The sequence below is a fragment of the Chelmon rostratus genome, chromosome 20 (genome assembly GCF_017976325.1).
Source record: "Chelmon rostratus isolate fCheRos1 chromosome 20, fCheRos1.pri, whole genome shotgun sequence".
Lineage (NCBI taxonomy): Eukaryota > Metazoa > Chordata > Actinopteri > Chaetodontiformes > Chaetodontidae > Chelmon > Chelmon rostratus.
The window spans coordinates 5,322,806-5,342,835 of record NC_055677.1 but is presented as its reverse complement, the minus strand read 5'-3'; the positions used below and the strand labels follow the sequence as shown (position 1 = coordinate 5,342,835).

The 20,030-nt window shown below is 44.3% G+C and overlaps 1 protein-coding gene across 5 annotated transcripts in view; it reads left to right on the top strand.

The window, feature by feature from the left end:
- The window catches only part of LOC121623681 (rho GTPase-activating protein 21), an 84,467-nt gene that overhangs the window by 60,240 nt on the left and 4,197 nt on the right, over positions 1 to 20,030 (top strand). For 2 of the 5 annotated variants that reach the window (XM_041961054.1, XM_041961050.1), the window contains exons 5-23: positions 499 to 577; positions 953 to 1,007; positions 5,526 to 7,512; positions 11,507 to 11,653; positions 11,736 to 11,838; positions 12,019 to 12,055; positions 12,397 to 12,516; positions 12,894 to 13,193; positions 14,187 to 14,251; positions 14,377 to 14,525; positions 14,660 to 14,802; positions 15,048 to 15,206; positions 15,381 to 15,459; positions 15,587 to 15,660; positions 15,872 to 15,961; positions 16,048 to 16,173; positions 16,275 to 16,316; positions 16,723 to 16,828; positions 19,554 to 19,585. In XM_041961054.1, coding sequence (XP_041816988.1) covers positions 499 to 577; positions 953 to 1,007; positions 5,526 to 7,512; positions 11,507 to 11,653; positions 11,736 to 11,838; positions 12,019 to 12,055; positions 12,397 to 12,516; positions 12,894 to 13,193; positions 14,187 to 14,251; positions 14,377 to 14,525; positions 14,660 to 14,802; positions 15,048 to 15,206; positions 15,381 to 15,459; positions 15,587 to 15,660; positions 15,872 to 15,961; positions 16,048 to 16,173; positions 16,275 to 16,316; positions 16,723 to 16,828; positions 19,554 to 19,585 — 3,893 coding nt within the window. Of the gene's footprint in view, positions 1 to 498; positions 578 to 952; positions 1,008 to 3,522; positions 3,639 to 4,622; positions 4,784 to 5,525; positions 7,513 to 11,506; positions 11,654 to 11,735; positions 11,839 to 12,018; positions 12,056 to 12,396; positions 12,517 to 12,893; positions 13,194 to 14,186; positions 14,252 to 14,376; positions 14,526 to 14,659; positions 14,803 to 15,047; positions 15,207 to 15,380; positions 15,460 to 15,586; positions 15,661 to 15,871; positions 15,962 to 16,047; positions 16,174 to 16,274; positions 16,317 to 16,722; positions 16,829 to 19,553; positions 19,586 to 20,030 lie in introns of those variants that run through there. The other 3 variants (XM_041961051.1, XM_041961053.1, XM_041961052.1) reach the window with 3 other exon arrangements.

Here is a 20,030-nt window from a genome sequence, read left to right as displayed (position 1 = left end):
TCAATCGTTTCTAATTTTAAGCAGCGGGGATAAAAATACTTGAACAAACTCCTCTCTGGTGAAAAAGTGAAACCGCTCTTTCCAGTTTCCCTGAAACGGAGGTGACAGTTGAAGCTCTGCTCCATGTGCTGTCAGCATTATCTTCGAAACTGTCTGCTTTTATCTATTAACTCTCTTCTCCTGGGACAGGGGAGTGCAGTGTTTTCCCACAATTATCCAGTTTCTCTCCTAAACTCTCTTCCTGTAAGATGGTCATCTTCAGAAAACTTGAATGGAGATGGATCCTCACAAGGGGTCCTTCAAATAAACAAGTATTGGTGTTCCCCTTTTGATCTAAACGCGGGTGTGTTTGTGCTGGAAGGAGCTACTCCAGAGTTGTTTTTTGGTCAATAACCATATTGACTGGATTCCAGATCAGTTTTCTTAGCAGCTGAGAGTTTGTCATGTTGCTGTGAGCCGTAAACAGCAGTTTGTAATCTATTGTCTACTTCTATCCAGGGGACCGGATAGTGAAGGTGAATGGGGAGAGCATCATTGGGAAGACCTACTCGCAAGTCATAGCCTTGATCCAGAACAGGTGAGGTTGCTGTGAATTAATTTTACGGTTCACTTTAAGGGGAATATTTAGAGTGAATGAGCCTCTGAGCAATATGCCCGAGTTTCTGTCTGATCCCTTCACTGCCAACCCAACAGAGACTCAGACAGAGCCGTTGTGAAACGTTTTGGGAAAAAACTTTTCCAGAGAAAGTCATTTCCTTATCGCTGACGAGCACACGTGCTGCACTCATTCACACTTCATTAAAGTGCAGCTCTTAGAGGTTAGACTTAACAAGCATCGGTTGCTCTCTTGAGATGTACCATGTTTACACAGTTTGAGCCCTGTGTTGTAACAGCCTTCTCCCACATTCACCCTCACCTTTCTCTCGCCCCCCCACACCCTCGCTTCCCTCAGCGATGCCTCACTGGAGCTCTGCGTGATGCCAAAGGATGAGGACATTTTGCAGCTGGTAAGCGTTCATTCATCAGTAAATATTGCAAGTGTGCTTGAAAATGTTCTTTTTTTGTTTATGTAGTGGCAAATTATGCGTACAAGATTTGTGATCATTTGCAGTCTAAATACCCTTTTTAAAACGTGGTTTTTATCTGGGATGTGTCGTTAGTTTGACCAGTACGTGCACTGAACATTTTGAATTCACAATTTCTGGTTTTAGGGAGAGCAACGTGGTGTAACTAATTCTCTGTGAGAGCTTTGCTCTTGTTTTCCATTGTCAAACATCGTGGATAGTGGCTGGTACTTTTTTAGCATCAGTTTGGTTGAGAACTGATGCTAAAAGATGGAGTGACGGCCCTGCAGACCACTGATTGGTCAGAGAGAATCCCCACATGAGCGACACGGAGCAGTTATCTGCGCCTTTTTGTCCTGCTGCATTCAGTCTTTCCTGAAACAAAGTTTGCCTCCTTGCTGTGACAAACAGCCACATACTGAGAATCAAGAACAGCATCCCTCCGATATCATTCTTCCTGTGTTGTGTCACAGCAGTCTCACGCAGTGTCGCTATGACGATCATCCTACATTGAGGGGGTACTATCTGCAGTGGAAAAGTACCCAGTTCTAAAAGTGAGTCGAGTAGAGCTGTACCACCCAGTGGAAATGAGGGTATAGGCATGCTGCAGCACGCTGTTGTTCACTAAGAAATAGTTCCAGCATGTAACGCCTCCTGATACCACAAATTGTGATTTTTCTTTTTTTGTGGAAAGGTTAAACAAACAATATACTGCGCAGCATTTTAAATGGATTAGCTTTTAGGGGCAGGTTAGCTGTTTTCCTCATGTTTCCAGGCTTTATGCGAGCTATGGTTGAGGCTGTGTTAATTAGGTAAATTAGTTTACATAATTAATTAGGATCACAATGTAATTGGTTGTACACGTGGTAGATTCATTTTTCCACTTCCACTACAATTGCTGGATATTTAAGAATGTTGGAAAATAGAAAGAAATTATGGTTTGAATTAAAATAACATCAAATGGGAAATGAACCCCCTGTGTGAAAGTCCTGTGTTTTACCCATCTATCCACCCTTATTTATACTACGTTTGTCCTTAGCTCATAAACCTTGATCTTTTAATAACCCTAACCCAGTAGGTTTTTGTGTCTAACCTTATCACTGCGAGTCTTTTACACTGGTAACGTAATGTGAAGCATAGCATAACGCAGGTGTGAACAGTGCACAAATGAATGAGCTCCACTGTTACCATATTCTCAGGTACCTTGATCGCGGTACCTGACATACCTCCTTTACGCTAAGATAAGCTAAGCTAAGCTAAGATAAACACATCCTGACTCCAGCTCCGTACTTATCGGACAGACATGAGGTTGTTATTTATCTTCTCACGGTTATAAAGAAAGTGAATAAGCACATTTCCCAAAATGTGAAACTATTCCTTTAAATGTAGCCAAGAAAACTCCTAAAAAAGATCAAGTGAAGGCGCTCATAGGCTGTTCATACCATATTTTAGTGAACGTGGTCACAGCACAGTCTGATATTTAGAGAGTCACATGACCAGACCTGTGGGACGGAAGGTTAGTCTTTCCAACCACTTGCTCAGTCTGCGATTGCAGTTTTGATCTTGATCATCAAGACTGAGAGTGATCGTCTCGTGTCTGTTGATGTGGTTACATGGGAGGGCGACCTTGCAGCAGCGTGAGAAGCTCAGTGGAGCTCGCAGCCAGTCCAGGGCATCGGTCATCTGCTCCAGAGCCCCACAGATGATAAAACAGCGGCAGGCCACGTCAAACCAGTCGCCACACGTTATCCACCTCTGTTCGGGAATTCTCTCTGGGAGCAGAGAACTGAGTCAGATCCCACTGTGTTGCTGAATTCCGCACATAGCTTGTTAGCTTGGCCGCAGCTCACCAAAAGCCACAGAAACTTGCTGTTGGCATTTTGGAATGAGTCTGAACACTCACAAGGCTTCAAATGAAGCAATTAGCTGTTTCTCCCCATTGAGGAAAACATGAGTCAAAATTAAATTCAATCTAGAGGTTGTTTTTTACTTTACAGCTTTTAGAAATCTACCTGCTGTTGACAAATTTAAAGGTTTAAACTGCTGCTTATTGTGGTGTGAACCTCTTAATCCAACTAAAATGAAGGATAGTAGAATAAGTTGTGATCTCACTGCTAAAATGTTTGTATGTATGTGATTTTGTCCTCTTTTTTTCCTCAGTATTTATTCCATTGCATTGCTTGACATGTATATTTTTTTAGATGAGGGCAAATGGCGGAGGCACATGGTGGCGTCTGTAGATGTATCTGTGCCTGTTTGCAAATGTGTTCATGTTTGTCTGTTTTGTGCTTTGGGAGACATTGAGCCCACTCACTACCGGAGGGAGTGCAGCTGCAGTCAGCTGACTCCTCTCAGCTCACTGTTTACAGGAGCGAGTGAGGGAGGAAGCGAGTGCAGACCGGGCAAGCGTTCTGTTATGCTCACCCAGAAGTGAGCATATGACAGAGCGCCGTCCAAACAGATGAGTGCGAGGCTGTCAGAGAAGAAGAAGGAGGCTAGTAGGGAGAGCGGTTGTAGCGCCGCTGAAATGCTTGAGAAACCAGAGAGGGGGAGGGGAGGTACCACAGTGAGCAGGTGAGAGTGACAGAGCAAAGGGAAGAAATGCTGAGCATGTTGGGAGACGGAGAAAGCCAGCAGAATATGTTTGTCAGTGTATTTTCACAGCAGCTGTGTTGGGGGTAAGAGGAGGGAATAATGGAAATGAACAGCACCTTAGACGATGAAGTTCACCTCTATTCTTCCTCTTTCTTATTGTTCCTCTCTGACTGTGATGCCTCAGCTCAGCGTCCCCACAGCGGAATGTATTTTTAGCCTTTGCTGAAGACAGGCTGCCTGTCTCACCTCCATCGTTGGCGTTGTACCTCTCATTTTCTCTGTGCTCACCTGTTTACTTCTCTTTATTCCCTTTTTTCTCTCTGCTTGCCCTTCTCTAACCTGTGGACTGCAGTTTTCCAGGGATATCACTGCTCTGGTAAGAAGGGAAACTACACTAATGACTTTCCTTTCAGCTCTCTTTCCTGATGATTCACCGCTCTTTTGACACCACCTTTAAAGCTTGTATTTGCACATGTAGAAAATGGTGAACGCCTAAAACCCTAAATATACTTCCCCTCCTTTGCAGTATGTGTATTGTGGTTTAGTTTATCCTGGTTCATTTGTTTTGGATTTTCCTGAGTAGCAGGTTGGGAGAAACGTGTGTGAACTGGAAAAACCAATTCTCTGTGTTCATATGTCAGCAGACTTCAAACATTTTGCTCTGTACTTTCCTTATTCAGGAAATTGGTTTCTGTTTAACCGTATGAGTTATGCAAATCCAGAGGGAGGCACCAAGCAGCAGAGCTACTGCAGCTGTGGTTAGGGCAATAGTAACCTGACACCTCAGGTAGAGTGATATCGATTAAAGTCCAACACCACAACTCTCTCCCTTTCATTTTCTCAAGAGCTTGTGCGCTGAAGGGATGAGGAAATATAACGTGTTCAAATTGCAGCCAGGATTTTTTTTTTCTCCGAAGCTGTTTGTGGTGATCATTCACTGGAGAGTGCGCTAGATTTGAGTGTTTTTCTTCAGGTTTTAAGCGAAGAGGGTACCTTAGTTGCTACAGTGACAGTACAGTTGTGGAGCCATGCTGACAGAAGTAGTGTTAGCTGGCAACGGCAGACAGAGGCGTCCCCCGTTCACCCTCTCCTCATGCCTGAGGGCACATTCTCCAGTACCAAAGGTGGGTAAGCCCCTGCCAGCTTAATCCTCCCTCCTGGCTCCATGGTTTTATTCTGGACTTTCCAGCCTTCGGTCTCTGCTTATTTTACCTCTCTGGCTATCCCTTGTTTCCCACTCCTCCACATCTATTGCTTCTCAGGGTAGTTAATTTGTATCATGGCATGCTGTAACATTTGTTTGCAGTCTCCTTGGAAAAGATTGAGAAACTGTCAACAAAGGTTTGGAGAAATAGTACTGGAGCGCTCTGTCTACTTTTAGCATGCTGCTGTTTTGTTGTTACAGACAGGCTGAATCCAGTTGTCTATCAGTCATTTACAGTCCTCCGAGGGAATGCAGTAGCAGTGTTTGTCTTGCTGATAATCTCATCAGCTCACACAAAGACTCTTGTCAATAAATGGCAATAGTCAGTTCTCTGCTGTCAAAATGTAAGCAACCACATTGGTGTGGGGCTGTTTAGGAATTTTAGAAAGAGAGGACTGATGGTGTAGCTGTAGTAGCAGAGGGGTATGAAGTCATAGGTGGGACATGGCAGTAACTTCGTCATCTAGTGGTAGAAGAGGTTGGCACAAGGTCAGTAGCGTTTTCACAAACAGGTCTACAGTGCTCCCTGATCTGTCTTTAAGGACATTCAAATGTATCCTGTTCCTGGTTGGGTGCGATCTTCAAGATGTTTAATGTGATCTATTTTAGCGCTCCAACCTCTCAGCAACCGAAGTGACATAATGTCCTTTAATCTCTTGCAGGCGTATTCCCAGGATGCATACCTCAAAGGAAATGAGGCGTACAGCGGAAATGCCCAGAACATCCCCGAGCCCCCTCCCATCTGCTACCCTCGGATAGAGGTTAAGGCTGCGGGCATGGCTCAGTCATCAGAGCCTGCCACGGTCAATGAGACCTCCCGAGGGCCGGCTCAGGGACCAGGAAGACGAGGAGGGGCCACAGAAAAGAGCTACCGGGTGGAAATCCCTGTTCCGCCATCTCCTCCACCCCAACAGACGTCAAAGTCTCAGACTGTGGTGTGTGTCTGTAATGAGAATGCGAGGACAGTGACCATGCCGCTTGATCCAGTTGACAGGGGGTCCCGGGTGGCCCGGGCTGGACCCAGCCACAGGACAGAGGAAAACCGGTACAGTCCTTCAGCAGATTCTGGCTCAGCCAGACCCAGACCCCTTATTTCCTCAGTACCTGGAGGTGCACAGCTGCAGTACCCCTCTTCCCGTTCCACAGAAACCCCAGTCTGCTCCCCTTCTTCAAGTTCTAGACCTGGCCCCATCTATCCTGACACGTTATCTCCACCTGTACGGGCCACCTCTGCCTCACCAGACACGTTCTCTACTGCCATCTCACCCAGCGCCAACCACTACTCAGCCTCTCCCACAGCCCCCTCCACCTCGCCACACCAGAACATTGACTGGAAAAACTACACCACGTACAAGGACTATATTGACGCCAAGAGGCTGCACACGTATGGCTGCCGCACCATCCAGGAACGCTTGGACAGCTTGCGTGCAGCAGCCAGTTCCAGCTCTGCCTATGCCCAGCAACGTACACCGCCTCCTCCTAGCACCAGTCAAAGAGGGGCACTGGGCTCCCAGGTCAGACGGAGAAGCACCTCCAATGACCGTGGAGTAGAAGCAAGTAGCCAGGGTACTGCAGTGACTCCATTACGTAGCGTCTCCCAAGAGAGGCTTGGAGGTGGAGCAGAGAGGACAATACCAGTCAGGAATTGGCCTCGTAGTGCTTCCGAGGATGCTCTACCTTTCTCCACCCCCACAGGAGTCACCAAACCTAGGACACGGTCTTGTGACTACCTGGGGCAGCAGCCTGGAGAGCCAGGTGGGGCTGTTTTTGGAGATAGGGCAGGGTTGGAGGACAGGCTGCTGCTGTCCCAGGGAGAGGAAGCCAGAGCAAGCAGGCAGGGAGCAGGCCTCAGAGCTTTACCTCATCTGAACAGGAGTCTCACTGGACAGCAGGAAGAAGGGCGGGGAAGTGGATTATCCAACTCGCCTTTAGCTGCTCCTGTGTTTACTAAAGGTACGACGGATTCTGTACCAACATCAAGGACAGACAGTGTCATTATGAGACCATCTCGTCTGCCTGTCAAAAACTCAATCTTTGACCCTTCACCTGCCTTATCCTCCACTAAAACCACAGACACTCTTAAAGACCAAAGAGCTAACATAATGGGCAACCACCTGGGCTATCCCTCCCCTCTGCACCTGCAGCTCAGAGGCAGGGCCGACAGTCTGAAAATGGAGAGCAGGTCAGAGGCTGGGTTGGCAGCCAGGTCCTCCTCTTGCTCTGGTCCCTCCTCAAAACTGCCCATGCAGAGACAACTACAAAGTGTAGGGGTTGCCTCTTCTCTAGGTTCCTCCATCACTAATGGAGCTGTAGCCCAAAAGCCAAAAGCCAACGCCCCCATACGGACTAATGGCGGTCTTGCAGAGGGCGTAGAAGGACCGGATGCAACAGTTGTTGTTCTAAGAAGGGACAAAAACTCAGCACTTCCCCACATTCGCCCTCCATCCTATGTACTAGCTGTTAATGACAACCAGAGAGGAGTGACTCATAAGTCACCACCATTGGTGAAGGCAGGCTCTGCAGATGGAGCTATGTGCTGGACGTCTAATGACAGCTGTAGGGAGATGCATCTGAGACGGCTCGGAGACACACGACAAAAGTCTGGCTCCAACAACTTAGATGACTCCCTGGATTCAATCCCCTTCATAGGTAAGACTGCACTCGTCTCTGCATCACCTTCCTTATGAACTCCTCCGGTTTCTATAGCAACAGCAGTGACAGTTTAGTCGTGTGAAAAAAAAAATCACACAGCATGTGTTTGTGTGAGTGAAAAAGTATGTTTATGCATGAAAGTATGGCAGCCAATTTTTAATTTGAACCGAATTCACAACATCCTTTCAATGGAGATTTATCTGGTAATACTAAATACTGAATGCTCTGGAATATCCAGTCAGGGCTGAACTTTGAACCTTGATCATTCTCGAGTATCGACCAGAATATTTGTATGAATATATTTATATTTGTATTTGTAGCATCAAGTATCAAAATGCTCGGCCAGATCTTAATCTTGTGTATGTATTGGTCTGATATTTCCTCCTCTGAATCAGGAAATGTTACACAGTATTTTACTCAGGGAAGGTCCTTGTCCAACAATTCAATACTGCATTGAGAAGTTAAAGCAATTTTCATAGGCTAGATAATATTTCCATTGTGAAATTCTATCTGGGGTTTTACGTTCTCTCATACCTCAAACATTCATGAGCGAGAATAACTCAGCTGCAGTTGCAAAGGAAAGGGTGCATGTCTGTGTATGCTCTGTATACTAGTGTATACTCTTGACTTCATTAATATGCTGAAAATCCATGTTTTAAGGCCTCTTTTGTCCAATATTTTTGTTTTGTGGGTACTTTACAAAACAAATCCACATGAATGCTCCTCTCTCCATGCGAACTGAATTCCAAAAATGTAAAACGAATCAGAAGCTCCCCTCTATCTCAGGAGTTGAGGCTTCGGCCATAATAATGCATCGCAAATCAAGTGTAAGCCCTGTCCATTGTTTCCCTATTTATCATTCTCAAAGAAGCTCTATTGTGTCCAAATGTCACGAGAAATATACTGAATCACCTGAAGCTGTGGGAGGATCTCTTACTGGAAATACTCTACCCTGGGAAATTTATTGCTTGTTAGAATAGTAAAAAACAACAAACCTGTTCAATTCAGCCACTTTAAATATATTGTACATTGCTCAAGTTACAGTCACAGCAGAGCCTGTTATATAGGCATCTAAATGTTAAAAGAAATTGGTTCCTCGTGGTATTTGGATCTCAGGGTGACATAGAGTTGGTTGTTGTGTGATTACGTGACAGAGTGACACTGTACTGCAGGCTACCATGACGTACTCAAACCACCCTCAAGCATCAGAGTAGGCCAGCATAGGAATATACAGTCTCACACACAAGTCAATACACCCCCTACCCACTCCCCGAAATGTCTCATATTTCCTCCGGTGTTGAACAGCAAGAGAAACCCAAGAACGTCGTCCTAATGGACTGTGACATAACAGAGAAATAAGAGCATTCCTGCCGCAATCTGCTTCAATTAGATTTCATAGTACAGTTCCAAACAATAAGTGGAACAACTGCTGTACATTAGGTGCCTGCCAAACATTTGGTGGTGGGAACAGAGCACAGTTGGTTGCTGCTAAAACACATGCAAAATGTCACGTCCCCTCTTGTTTATCCTGAGGAGAAATTTGACTGAAATTGACTCATAACAAAGCCAACGTGTCACAGTGGAACAGACGTCTACATCGAAAGCTGCTCAGAATTTTATTTTACGTGTCCTTTCACAACGCTGCCAACTTATCAGCTGACATAACTCAACAAGCTTGAACTTGACCTCGCATCCTCAGTTGTGTTGTCATTGTTGACTCATCGCCAACCAATGAGAGCAGCTCTTGTGCTTCTTGGTGCCCCAGAGCCTGCAGGGGTTAATCATATCCTCTTGTAGCACTACTTCCCGCTGTTTAAACAAACACACCTCAGATCTCACTCTCTGCGTTTAGATCTAGATTAAGATGAGATTGAGATTTTAGCAAGTCCCACTGGTCTGTGTTTAACACCAGCTATGTTTTATATTTGGGCAAAACTTAGAATAGTTTGACATTTTGGAATTATGTTTATTTCAGAGAGATAAAATCGATATCACTCTCATGTCTGTATGCCAATTATTAAGCAACGGCCATTAGCAGGTTATCTTAGCATAGCATATAGACTGGAAGCAAGTCAGTTCAGTTTGTTGCACAGTATGAAGGCTGTTTTTTTTTTGCTGCTGCGGCTTCTCAAGACCAAAAAAAGTCTCAACTGCTTGAAAAATGAAGGGGGTTTGCCCCAAAGCCCCCAGTCACAACCATTCCTCCATTTAAGAGATCTGTCTGCGGTGGAAACGCAAACACATCTGCATGCATGTAGGTGCATGTAGGTATGGGTTACATATGGGTTTCAAGGGTACTACACGCAAAGTGTTTGGTTAAAGCTCACCAATTAACATAGCGTACAAAAGCTGAGGTGTAAAAATGATTAGTGGTGCTTTTACAGGGGGTTTTATGCTGGGCTATTTCTTGGCACGCTGACTTTTTGTCTATACTGGCTGCCAGGCGCCAACACAGCAATGACAAGACGCCAGAAAGTCATCTAAGAAATAGTCCAGCACATATTTTGGATTTTGTTACCTTTGGGCTGAACCAGGCCAGCTGTGTTTCCTGTCGTTTACGCTAAAGGAAAATGCGTAGCTGTCTGATAGATCTGCATCTTCTGTTTAAAGCTGAGTCAATCTTGATGTCTACAACTGACATCCCCTGAACAAACAAATTGTAATTGTACGTGTCAGCCATCAGTGACCGGTGCCGCCATCTTCCCAGAAACGGGATCGGAGGTCTATAAACAAGTGATTAAATGAAATGGGCATCTGCCTGGCTTGGCAGAAATGAGCTTTGTAGTGTCATGGGAGATGTGTTTGAGGTTTGAGGCGAGAGACTTCACAGCAGCGGTCTGTACACAACCAACAAGCAGATCAGATGTTTCGTATTAAGTGGTGCCGTTGAAAGTTAAAGAGTTGCATTGATGCATTGAGGAATTTAATCATTTAGATCTTCTTTGCTGTAGTTGTTTTTGACGGCAGTGTAAAGGCACTCTGGGGTTTTCATAAAGGTAAATAACAGTTCGTGAGGACTTGAACTATTATAATTTGAAACCATATTTCAAAAAGGTATCATGTTGAGACACTGAATGTAGTTTGTGCTTCATTTGGTTCCACCTGCATCAGCGCAGTCACAGATATGATTCAGTGCTGGACGTGTTCATTTGTTTTTAGGGCTCGCCGTCTCGCTGATACTGTATATCAGACGTTATGACACCGTCGTGTCTGAGATGATGTAATGTTTGCTGACTACCCTGCGTATGTGTGTTGAAAAGGGAAGGTGTGCACCCGATTATCTGAACAGAAACACTGTCTGCTGGCTGACATAAAGCCCTCATCCCAGCATTTTATTGCTGCCCGCTGAAATGTTTATTCAGGCTGAGATAGCAGAGATGAACATTGTTTTGCATGCTTTGAAATATACTGTATGATATTTCCTGGTGCAGCTGCACCCTCTCGTTGACACATGAGTTGCATTGATAACAGTGGCAGATTTACAGCTTGAAATAGTAATTAGGTAATTAGGTTCTTGATTTCAGACAGAAGCGGCCTTATCATTTCCAGCCAGTGACTTTTGATTGGCATTGATTTTATCAGCTCTAACCGTAAGTATGCTATCTTAATTAGCTAGCTGACAGTTGCGCCATGAGTTGGTTGGAAATGCTGTTTGTGGCTGATTATTAAACTTAATGTGCAGGTGCTGGCTGCATACATGCTAGAGGGTTAAGCTGCAAAGTCAGCTTCCTCACCAGTTAATGATCCGTGTTGTTAGATAGACATGGAAATAAATATTGATTGAGTCAATACATTATAAACAGCGTATGAAAGTGATGCTACAGTTTGTAGTCCAGTAGTGTGATATTGTACTGAAGAAACAAGCAGGAAGAATAATCTACATTTCCAAACACGCCGCATCTGTCATTCAGGCCTCAATAGAAATAGATAGAAAACAGAGTATTGATCGAAATGCTCGGCGTGACTGAATTCCCCTTGTTTGCGTCCTCAGATGAACCATCTAGTCCCAGTACTGACCAGGACAGCGCACACATTCCTGCCTCTGCTGTGATATCTGGAGCGCCCACCATCACCACCATCCCCCCCAGCCCCACTTCTCCGTCCCCTCTCATTCGACGCCAGCTGTCACATGACCAAGGTATTTTCACATCAAAGCAGCAAATTAATAACTATCACTGTTCTGAACAGTTGCAAATAATTGTTTAACCCTCTCTTAATAGATTCTCTCCGTCTTACAATTATTGAGTCAGATTCTGGTACTAAAACGGAGCGGTCCAAGTCGTATGATGAAGGCCTGGATAACTACCGGGAAGAGAGCCGAGGGTAAGTTACACCCACAGTGTGTCATACAGGAGCAAACAGGAATTTAATATGTACATTTTGAGGGAAGTAAATATAATTACAATAGCTGCAGTTTTAAACATTCGTTTTAATTAATCATTTTTCCAGAACTAACTTTCAGCTTTTTCTCTTTCATCTTAACATTGTTCCTCTTTCATTCAGGAGGTCCTTAATACCTGGTCTGAAAAGTCTTAGGAAGGTGAGTCCAGTCCACACTTATATCAGACATGTGTGTGTTTGGTGCCAGCTGTGCTCACCTGCTGCATGACTGGTTTATCTGCATTTCCTGTTTGAAGGTTTACCAGCTCATTAGTTCACACCCAGAAGATACAATTTGTTCCAGTGAAACATGAATATATTATGAAAAATAGGGATGTCAGGCTGTTCTGGTAAATAATTGATTCACAGGCTGAGTTTATTTCTATTTGTTCACTTTCTATCCTGGCCAGTATTTCCGCCACTGCTCTGGTAGCTGGAGATTGGAACTAATAATCTTGGTCACAAACGTCACCTTAAGGTTGTTTTTCGTATCTGTCGCAGGCTGTGGACAGGTCGTCCGAAGATTCAGGCTCCAGGAGAGACTCTTCATCAGACGTCTTCTGTGACGCCACCAAAGAGGGTCTGCTGCATTTCAAGCAGCTCAACACAGACAAGGGCAAGGTGTGGACTGTCTCTGCAAACGTAGCCATCACATCTGATAACTCCCTCACTGCTACAGAAAGCAGGGTGCACATCTTCAAGCATTACCTGACCTACTGTTTAACTTGATTTGTAAACAGTAGCAGGGCTGTCCTTGTTTCCAGAGTATGTCTTTGTCTCGCTTTGTTAGGCTGCACTATACAGGTATGTTTCACCTGTTTGGCCAGTTTGAACTGACAGCTGCCTTTGACCTCCTTGTATGAGGTCTCTTATTGTCCTAAAGGCAGTGATTATGTCCTGTAATGCCAACAATAGGAACATTTGCAGAGAGATTACACTTTAATTCCTTCCATTTAGCCTCGTAAAACTCATCTCTTTCTCATGACCTACTTCTGTAGCGTGTCGGTGGCGGTATGCGCCCGTGGAAACAGATGTACGCCGTGTTGAGAGGCCACTACCTCTGCCTATACAAAGACAAGAAGGAGGGGCACGCTCATGCCAACTGCCAAGCAGTGGACGAGCCCCTGCCGATCAGCATCAAGGCCTGTCTGATCGACATCTCGTACAGCGACACCAAGCGCAAGAACGTGCTGCGGCTGACCACCTCGGACTGCGAGTACCTCTTCCAGGCTGAGGACCGAGAGGACATGCTGGCCTGGATCAGAGTCATTCAGGAGAACAGCAACCTGGACGAGGAGGTGAGACTCGTGCATTCAAACTGTTGGGTCGCTGTCCAGGTGAGCATCCACTGTTACAACACCTGTGCGATTATCCCGCTGTCCTACAATGACTCACATCCCCTTGACCTCCTCGCATCGAAGTCACGGCCCACTTTGCTTTAGCATCTTAACTTTATGTCAGACCAGCCCCTCTTTCTGCCTCAGGTCCCCTAATACTGCCACAAATCTGTTATCTGATCGTCTGCTGATTTCCTTCAGCGGGACCCGAAGCTGCAGGGGGTCTTATTTTTTGTGAATAAAACCTGCCAACAAACTGAGCGGAACAGGTTGCCTCATACAGCAGTTTTAGGGGTGTCGATCATGCAAATAATTAGAGCTTATGTGATCAATCAGCTTTTCAAATGCAATTATGTGCTCGTTGTCCTTCTCTTATATGACATATTTATATCTTGAACTGAACATCTTTGGGCTTTGGACTGGAATGAGTCAACATTTTCAGCATTTTTCACAATTTTCTGACATTTTACACACTTAACGATTAAAAGACGAATCATGAAAGACGTCGGCAGATTAATCGTTTAAAACAATCCTACCTGGAACGTTCGTATGAGCAAAAGTAAGATTCAGGATAAGAATATGAAAACATTCTTAATCAGATGCAGACTTTGTTTTAGCCTTCCTCATTGACGTTCACAATTAGATGTAACATTATTGATGATGTAATAAGAATATATCTGGTTTATTTCTTGCTCTGTGCTCACTCCATTGTGTCTTAAAGGAAGCGAGTCTCCTCTGATTACAAATTTAAGCCTGCCTTTCCCCTCTTTTAGGACCACTGTCCATACTTTGACATTCCAATGCTCTTACCTGTGTCACCTGATAGCAGCAGGTTATATAAAGATCCGTTATGGCCTGTCAGGGGGACGTGAAGGGAACTGGTGCACCCGATGCCCTAACCATCACCTATTGTGTCCCATTGTTTCCTTCCTTCCTTTTTCTTTCTTTTTTTAGAACGCGGTCTTCACCAGCCATGACCTCATCAGCAGGAAGATCAAGGAGTACAACACCTTGATGAGGTAAGTGCAAGGGGGAGGGGACAGAGAGGAGGGAGGTCATCGCACTTGGGAGAACTTCACACACAGTGCTGGTTAAGTCGGCTCTGATCGGAAAGCTCATTTTGTGTTTTACGTGTCTCACTCAGCCCGACAGGCAGCAAGACGGAGCCGTCGCCCAAGCCCTCACGCCAGTCGCTCAGTATCAGACACACGCTGCTAGGAGGTAAAGGGGAGACCAAAGCAACAAGTCCACACTCACCCAAACCTGAGCAGGAGAGGAAGAACATGCACAAAGGTGGGAACAGACACAATTCTCACATAATACAAGTTCATTTTTCTTCACTTTTGCAAGGAAAATCAAACCGGTTGTATTATATTCTAAACTAATGATGCGTCCTCCGCATGCATTCTCATGCATGTTGCATGCAGATGACACCAGCCCTCCGAAGGATAAAGGGACGTGGAGGAAGGGCATCCCCGGGCTGATGAGGAAACCTTTCGAGAAGAAGCCGTCTCCTGGAGTCACGTTCGGCGTGAGGCTGGACGACTGTCCTCCTGCACAGAACAACAAGGTCTGAGCTGGTTTCATTTGTCATAAAACAGCAAAAAGAATTTATTAATTTATATTAATTATCATTATCTTAATTTCAATTGCTTGTAAAGTTATTGTCCTTTTTGCATCTGTTTTAAGCATTTCAGGATTCAATGCATGCTACTATTCTGAATTTCCTTTCATCTGTTTGTGCTCTTGAATGCACCTTTTCTCCACATGTACGTTCAAAGCGCTGAACGTCTTCTGCTTTTCTCTGCACTCTAGTTTGTGCCTCTGATTGTGGAGGTCTGTTGTAAGCTGGTGGAGGAGAGGGGGCTGGAGTACACAGGCATCTACAGAGTCCCAGGGAACAACGCTGCAATCTCCAACATGCAGGAGGAGCTCAATAACAAGGGCATGAACGATATCGATATCCAGGACGATGTGAGTCGCTTTATCGATCGCAGTTGCTTTAATTAAACTCTCCTTCAAGTGTCATGTTGCAGCAGTCGGAGTTACAACACCTTGGCAGTGGATGCGAATTATTGTGAGCCTAAAGTCATGAAGTATGTTGAATGAAGATAATTACCCATCATACCATAATCTCATGTTTTACAGAAATGGAGAGACCTCAATGTGATCAGCAGTTTGCTCAAGTCCTTCTTCAGAAAACTTCCCGAGCCTTTGTTCACCAATGGTGGGTTGCTTTTGCAAAGATTGTGTCTGCCATCTAGTGGTGGAAAATGAGAACTACAATGCAGTTGAACGAGCTTTACCTCCAGCCTTTCTCCAGCCTTTGCTTAATTTCTCATTACTTCCTGCAGATAAGTACACAGAGTTTATAGACGCCAACAGAACAGAGGACCCAGTGGAGAGACTCAAAGTGCTCAAGAGGCTGGTGAGTTGCTTTGACAATTAATTTCAGCCTTTTTTGTATTATATATTATCATCTTTTTGTTAGAAATCGTTTTTACTGTCGTTATTCATTCATTTTCTTTTATCTAAGTTGGTTTTCTTATTGCTTTATTTGTATAACCTGTTCAAACTATGTATTGGAGCGCTGTAAATCTATGAAATAGTTTTTAAATAAAGTTTCTACTTACTTGCAGCTTCATGAGTTGCCGGATCATCATTATGAGACTCTAAAGTTCCTCTCAGCTCATCTCAAAACTGTGGCTGAAAACTCAGAGAAGAATAAGGTGTGTGATTTTAGAGATGTCTAAATTTTGAATTTTGATCAGAGAACTGCAAATGTACTATAAAAGCTTGTTTTCTCATTCGTTAGATGGAACCAAGGAACCTGGCCATCGTGTTTGGTCCCACTCTGGTGCGCACCACCGAGGACAACATGACCCACATGGTGACACACATGCCAGATCAGTACAGGATAGTGGAGACCCTCATTCAGAATGTAAGCAGCAGATCTTGAACTGCTATTAAAGATTCAAAACCAAATTTCAAATGTAAAACGAAACAAAAACCTCATTTTAATGCTGTTTTTCTTTCCTCTAGTATGACTGGTTTTTCACTGAGGAGGGAAACGGAGATCCAGTGGTGGGTACAGGCCTCACTGCCGTTAAATTAACTTCTTCCAGCTCTGTCCTCTCTCAATTAGTTCAATTCAAAATACTTTAGGTACCTCAGAGGTACTTTGAAATACCAAAAAGTGTACTTTATTGTAAGTGTATTACAAATTGTACTTGTGTGCTTGTGTAAGTAAGTACTTAAAGACTACTTGAGTACACTTAACTATACTTGAAGGCAACAAAAATAGCACAGAGTTTACTTAGTACATTCTTCAAAACATACAATATCAGTGTAACATTAATAGATGTTTTTATTATTAACAGGGGTTTTTCAAAGCTGCAAAAGAAGGCGCATCCATTCTGTGTTTAAGCTGCTAGAACCATAGATTTCCGTGTGAATCTGGTCCTAACTGTGTCCCCTTTGCCCCTGTCAGACTGTGTCCCAGGAGGAGAGCGCTGTGGAGTCTCAGCCCGTCCCCAACATCGACCACCTGCTCACCAACATCGGCCGTACGGGCACGTCGCAGGGTGAAGTATCAGGTAACACTTTGGCAGACCGACTCTTTGGTGGGTTCACCTTTCTCTACCCTTTCTCCGCTGTGGTCGAAGAGGGACCGCTCCTTGAACAAATGTTGATGATAACGCTGCTTCTTCCTGTAGGCCAAGCTTCCCCTTTGCTTCTTTGGCTGTTGCCACTAGATAGAAATGTCTATGGCTAACCTCGAGTCCAAATGCCTGTGTGGGTTTCAGTGTACAGTTTACTTGCATCACCGAAGGTGTAAAGGATGCAATAAATTGTTACGCTTCTTCATTTGCTTTAAGAGATGTATCCCCTCCTCCTCGGTATTTTAAACACTGAATAGATTTAGATGTCCTTTTCCTTTTTTAATCCCTCTGCCCGTCAATACCTCATTTTGGTGAAACTCCACACCCGGGCTGTGTTTTCTCCCCATCCTGTATCCTGCCTACTGTTGCACTAATACGCCATGTTCTTTCCCACGTCAGAAATAGATGTTTTTACAGTGAAAGGCGACCTCTGATTCCTCTGTCTCTAGTGAGGCTCTGTCGGGTGTCCTAAAGGCTTTCCCAGCATTCACACATACTGATCTTGACACAGGCCAAGTGGGAGGAGTCTATCACACCATGATGACACTGATGGACTCTATAATGTCCGTGATGGACAGCTGGAACTGTAGGAAGAAGGAGGATTGTTGCCCCCAGTGTAGCTGCCTAGTCTGCAGGAACCCGCAGTTCTTTTAAAGTGCAAGAAGAGAAACAAAAGCATTAAAACAAAGAAACCGTGAGGAAAAGGGGAAGCAAAGCGGCTACACGGTACTGTGCAGTGTCCGGTGTTGTAGGTTTTCAATCAGAGTATACCTAACACAGGCCGGTGCTACTGTCTGAAAGGCTCTCCGCTGTCTCTCCTCACTGTCTCGCAAGCTTGCCAACAGGAGAGATAGCATGGTATGGTTCCTACGTCACCAGTCAGTGTGCACTTGCATATCGTGCCATCATCTGTACTGTGAGGGGTGTATAGGGGGGCTTGGCTATGTCACACAATCAAACAAACACAAATTTTAGCCAGAGACGAAGAAAGTAGATGTGATTACAGAGCAGGTGAGGACTGATTGTAGGTTTTCCTTGCTGACACTCTCTTTCTCATGTAGTGTCCTCTCTTCTCATATAGCTAGCCCCTCTGTGACCCCCCCGTCACTCCTCTTTTATTTGTTGGTTTCTTCCATAGCTGTCTCTGTCATCACCGTGTCACTGTTGTCACCTGTCATTCAGCGAAAAGCATCGTCAAAATCAGGAAATCGAGAGTTTTGCAAAGCCTTTGTGTGAGGTTGAATATCAAACCTCAAACCCTATTTTTTTTATCAGATAGTTCATGACTGAAAATTTAGCAAATTTTAGACTATTTTGTTTTATCCAGTCGTTCCAAACCTGGGGGCCACAAGATCAATCGAAAGGGTCTTGTCATAATAACGAGGGTAGGAACCAAGGCCCCGCAGGCTTTGATTGTACTTTTAGGCCTTGAAAATATGTATACGGATCATTTTTAAAACAGATGCTAGTTACTTAGTTTAAAACAAAATTTACAGTTCACAAAATATTTCAGTACACATGATCACAAAAATGGCCACTAGGCGGCGACAGAGTTTACATTGATGATACGTCAAATACAGGAGAAGAACATTACTTAGTTTCCTTTCGCAGTAGTAACTTAAAAACACAAACAATAATAACTAATTATTTATTCATTTGTAGTTATTTAACACCTTTCTGGCTCTTAAACTTTTATTTAATCTCGCTCTCTAGTCTTTTTCCTGTAAAATACTGGAGAGTTTTACCTTCACGCCTCTCAAAATATTCAAATAAAATAATCTGAGAAGGGAACGTCACTCTTTGATTGAACTAATCGCAGCTCAGGGACTCTGTGCTGTCAACAAAACCAAAACACTAAACCGAGTATTTAGTGTTCAAGGATTTAGTTCCTGTCGCCTTAATCTTAACGAGCCTTTAAAAAAAAAACCCTTTGTGAGATCTGACAAGTGCATCGTCACACATCTGCAAACAAAGCTGTTTTCAGCGGCTCGTGAAGAGTTTGCACATGGTTTTCATAGGATAGTGATGACAGGTTGACAGATGATATTTCTCAAAGCCAAAAATGTTGGGAACCACTGGTTTATTCCACAATTAATATTTGAGATCTGTGGCTTCTTTCCAAAAAAAAAAAGCATTGTTAAAATGAGCTCAATCTATTTGTGGTTTAATCAATAAACGTTATGATAGGGTTCACGTCTGCATACCTGGATAATCCCTTTTAGCTTGTCAACATCAGTCACCGTCCTTGTGTTGCATGGCACATGTCCGCCTCGCTAAATGTTCATCGCTGGAGTTGCACTCAGTATCACTCAGAAACTCGGGGGAAAGACGAGCGCTCGTTGTTCTCGGCTTGGACTCGACGTTGGGCGGCGCCTCAGAGCCGGAGACGGATCGTCACGCGCCGCGTAGACGTGGACCTGAGTGTAACGTAGAGCTCATCTGTCCCTGTGTGAAGCATGGCCTGTCGTCTGCTCGTGCCTGCGCTCACTTCCCATCAGTCTCGTCTCTTCGGTGTTTTTCACTCTCCTCCTCATCAACATGGTTCTTTTCTCCTTTTTTCCCCTCCCCGATTCATTTTCCCACGTTTCACCTCCTCTGCGAGTTCGTCTGTGCTGCAAAAACATCTGACGTGTTCCTCTCTTCTCTCTTTTACCCACAGATTCACCGACTAGTGACTCAGCTAAATCAAAGGTGAGTGTGTGTGCCCAGTGTTAACCCTCTCAGGCCAGTGGTAGTGTAGGATGAGAGGAGGTAGGTGATGAGCCTCCACCTCCAGTCAAAACCAGCATCAAATAAACTTATGCTTGAATGTTGTTTCGCCCAAATCACCCAAAAACACATTTCTTACTCACCTCTTGTGGTGTCTGGTCTCTGTTACATGTGTCCATCTTTTCTGTGTCCACCTCAATACAATGGAATAGAAAAAAAAATACATTTAAAGGTTCTACATATGAGATTTTGAACATTAATATAACTATTAGCTCTGTAAAGATACAGTGGAGTCCCTCCCCGTGTTTATAAAGAGATGAAAACAGTGACTCACAGGCAGAAATTTCGGAGCGCAATTTGAAGCGTTCAGCCACCAAACTTTTTTGCCATATTTTCTTAATGGTTTGGGTCGCTTGCATTAGCAGGA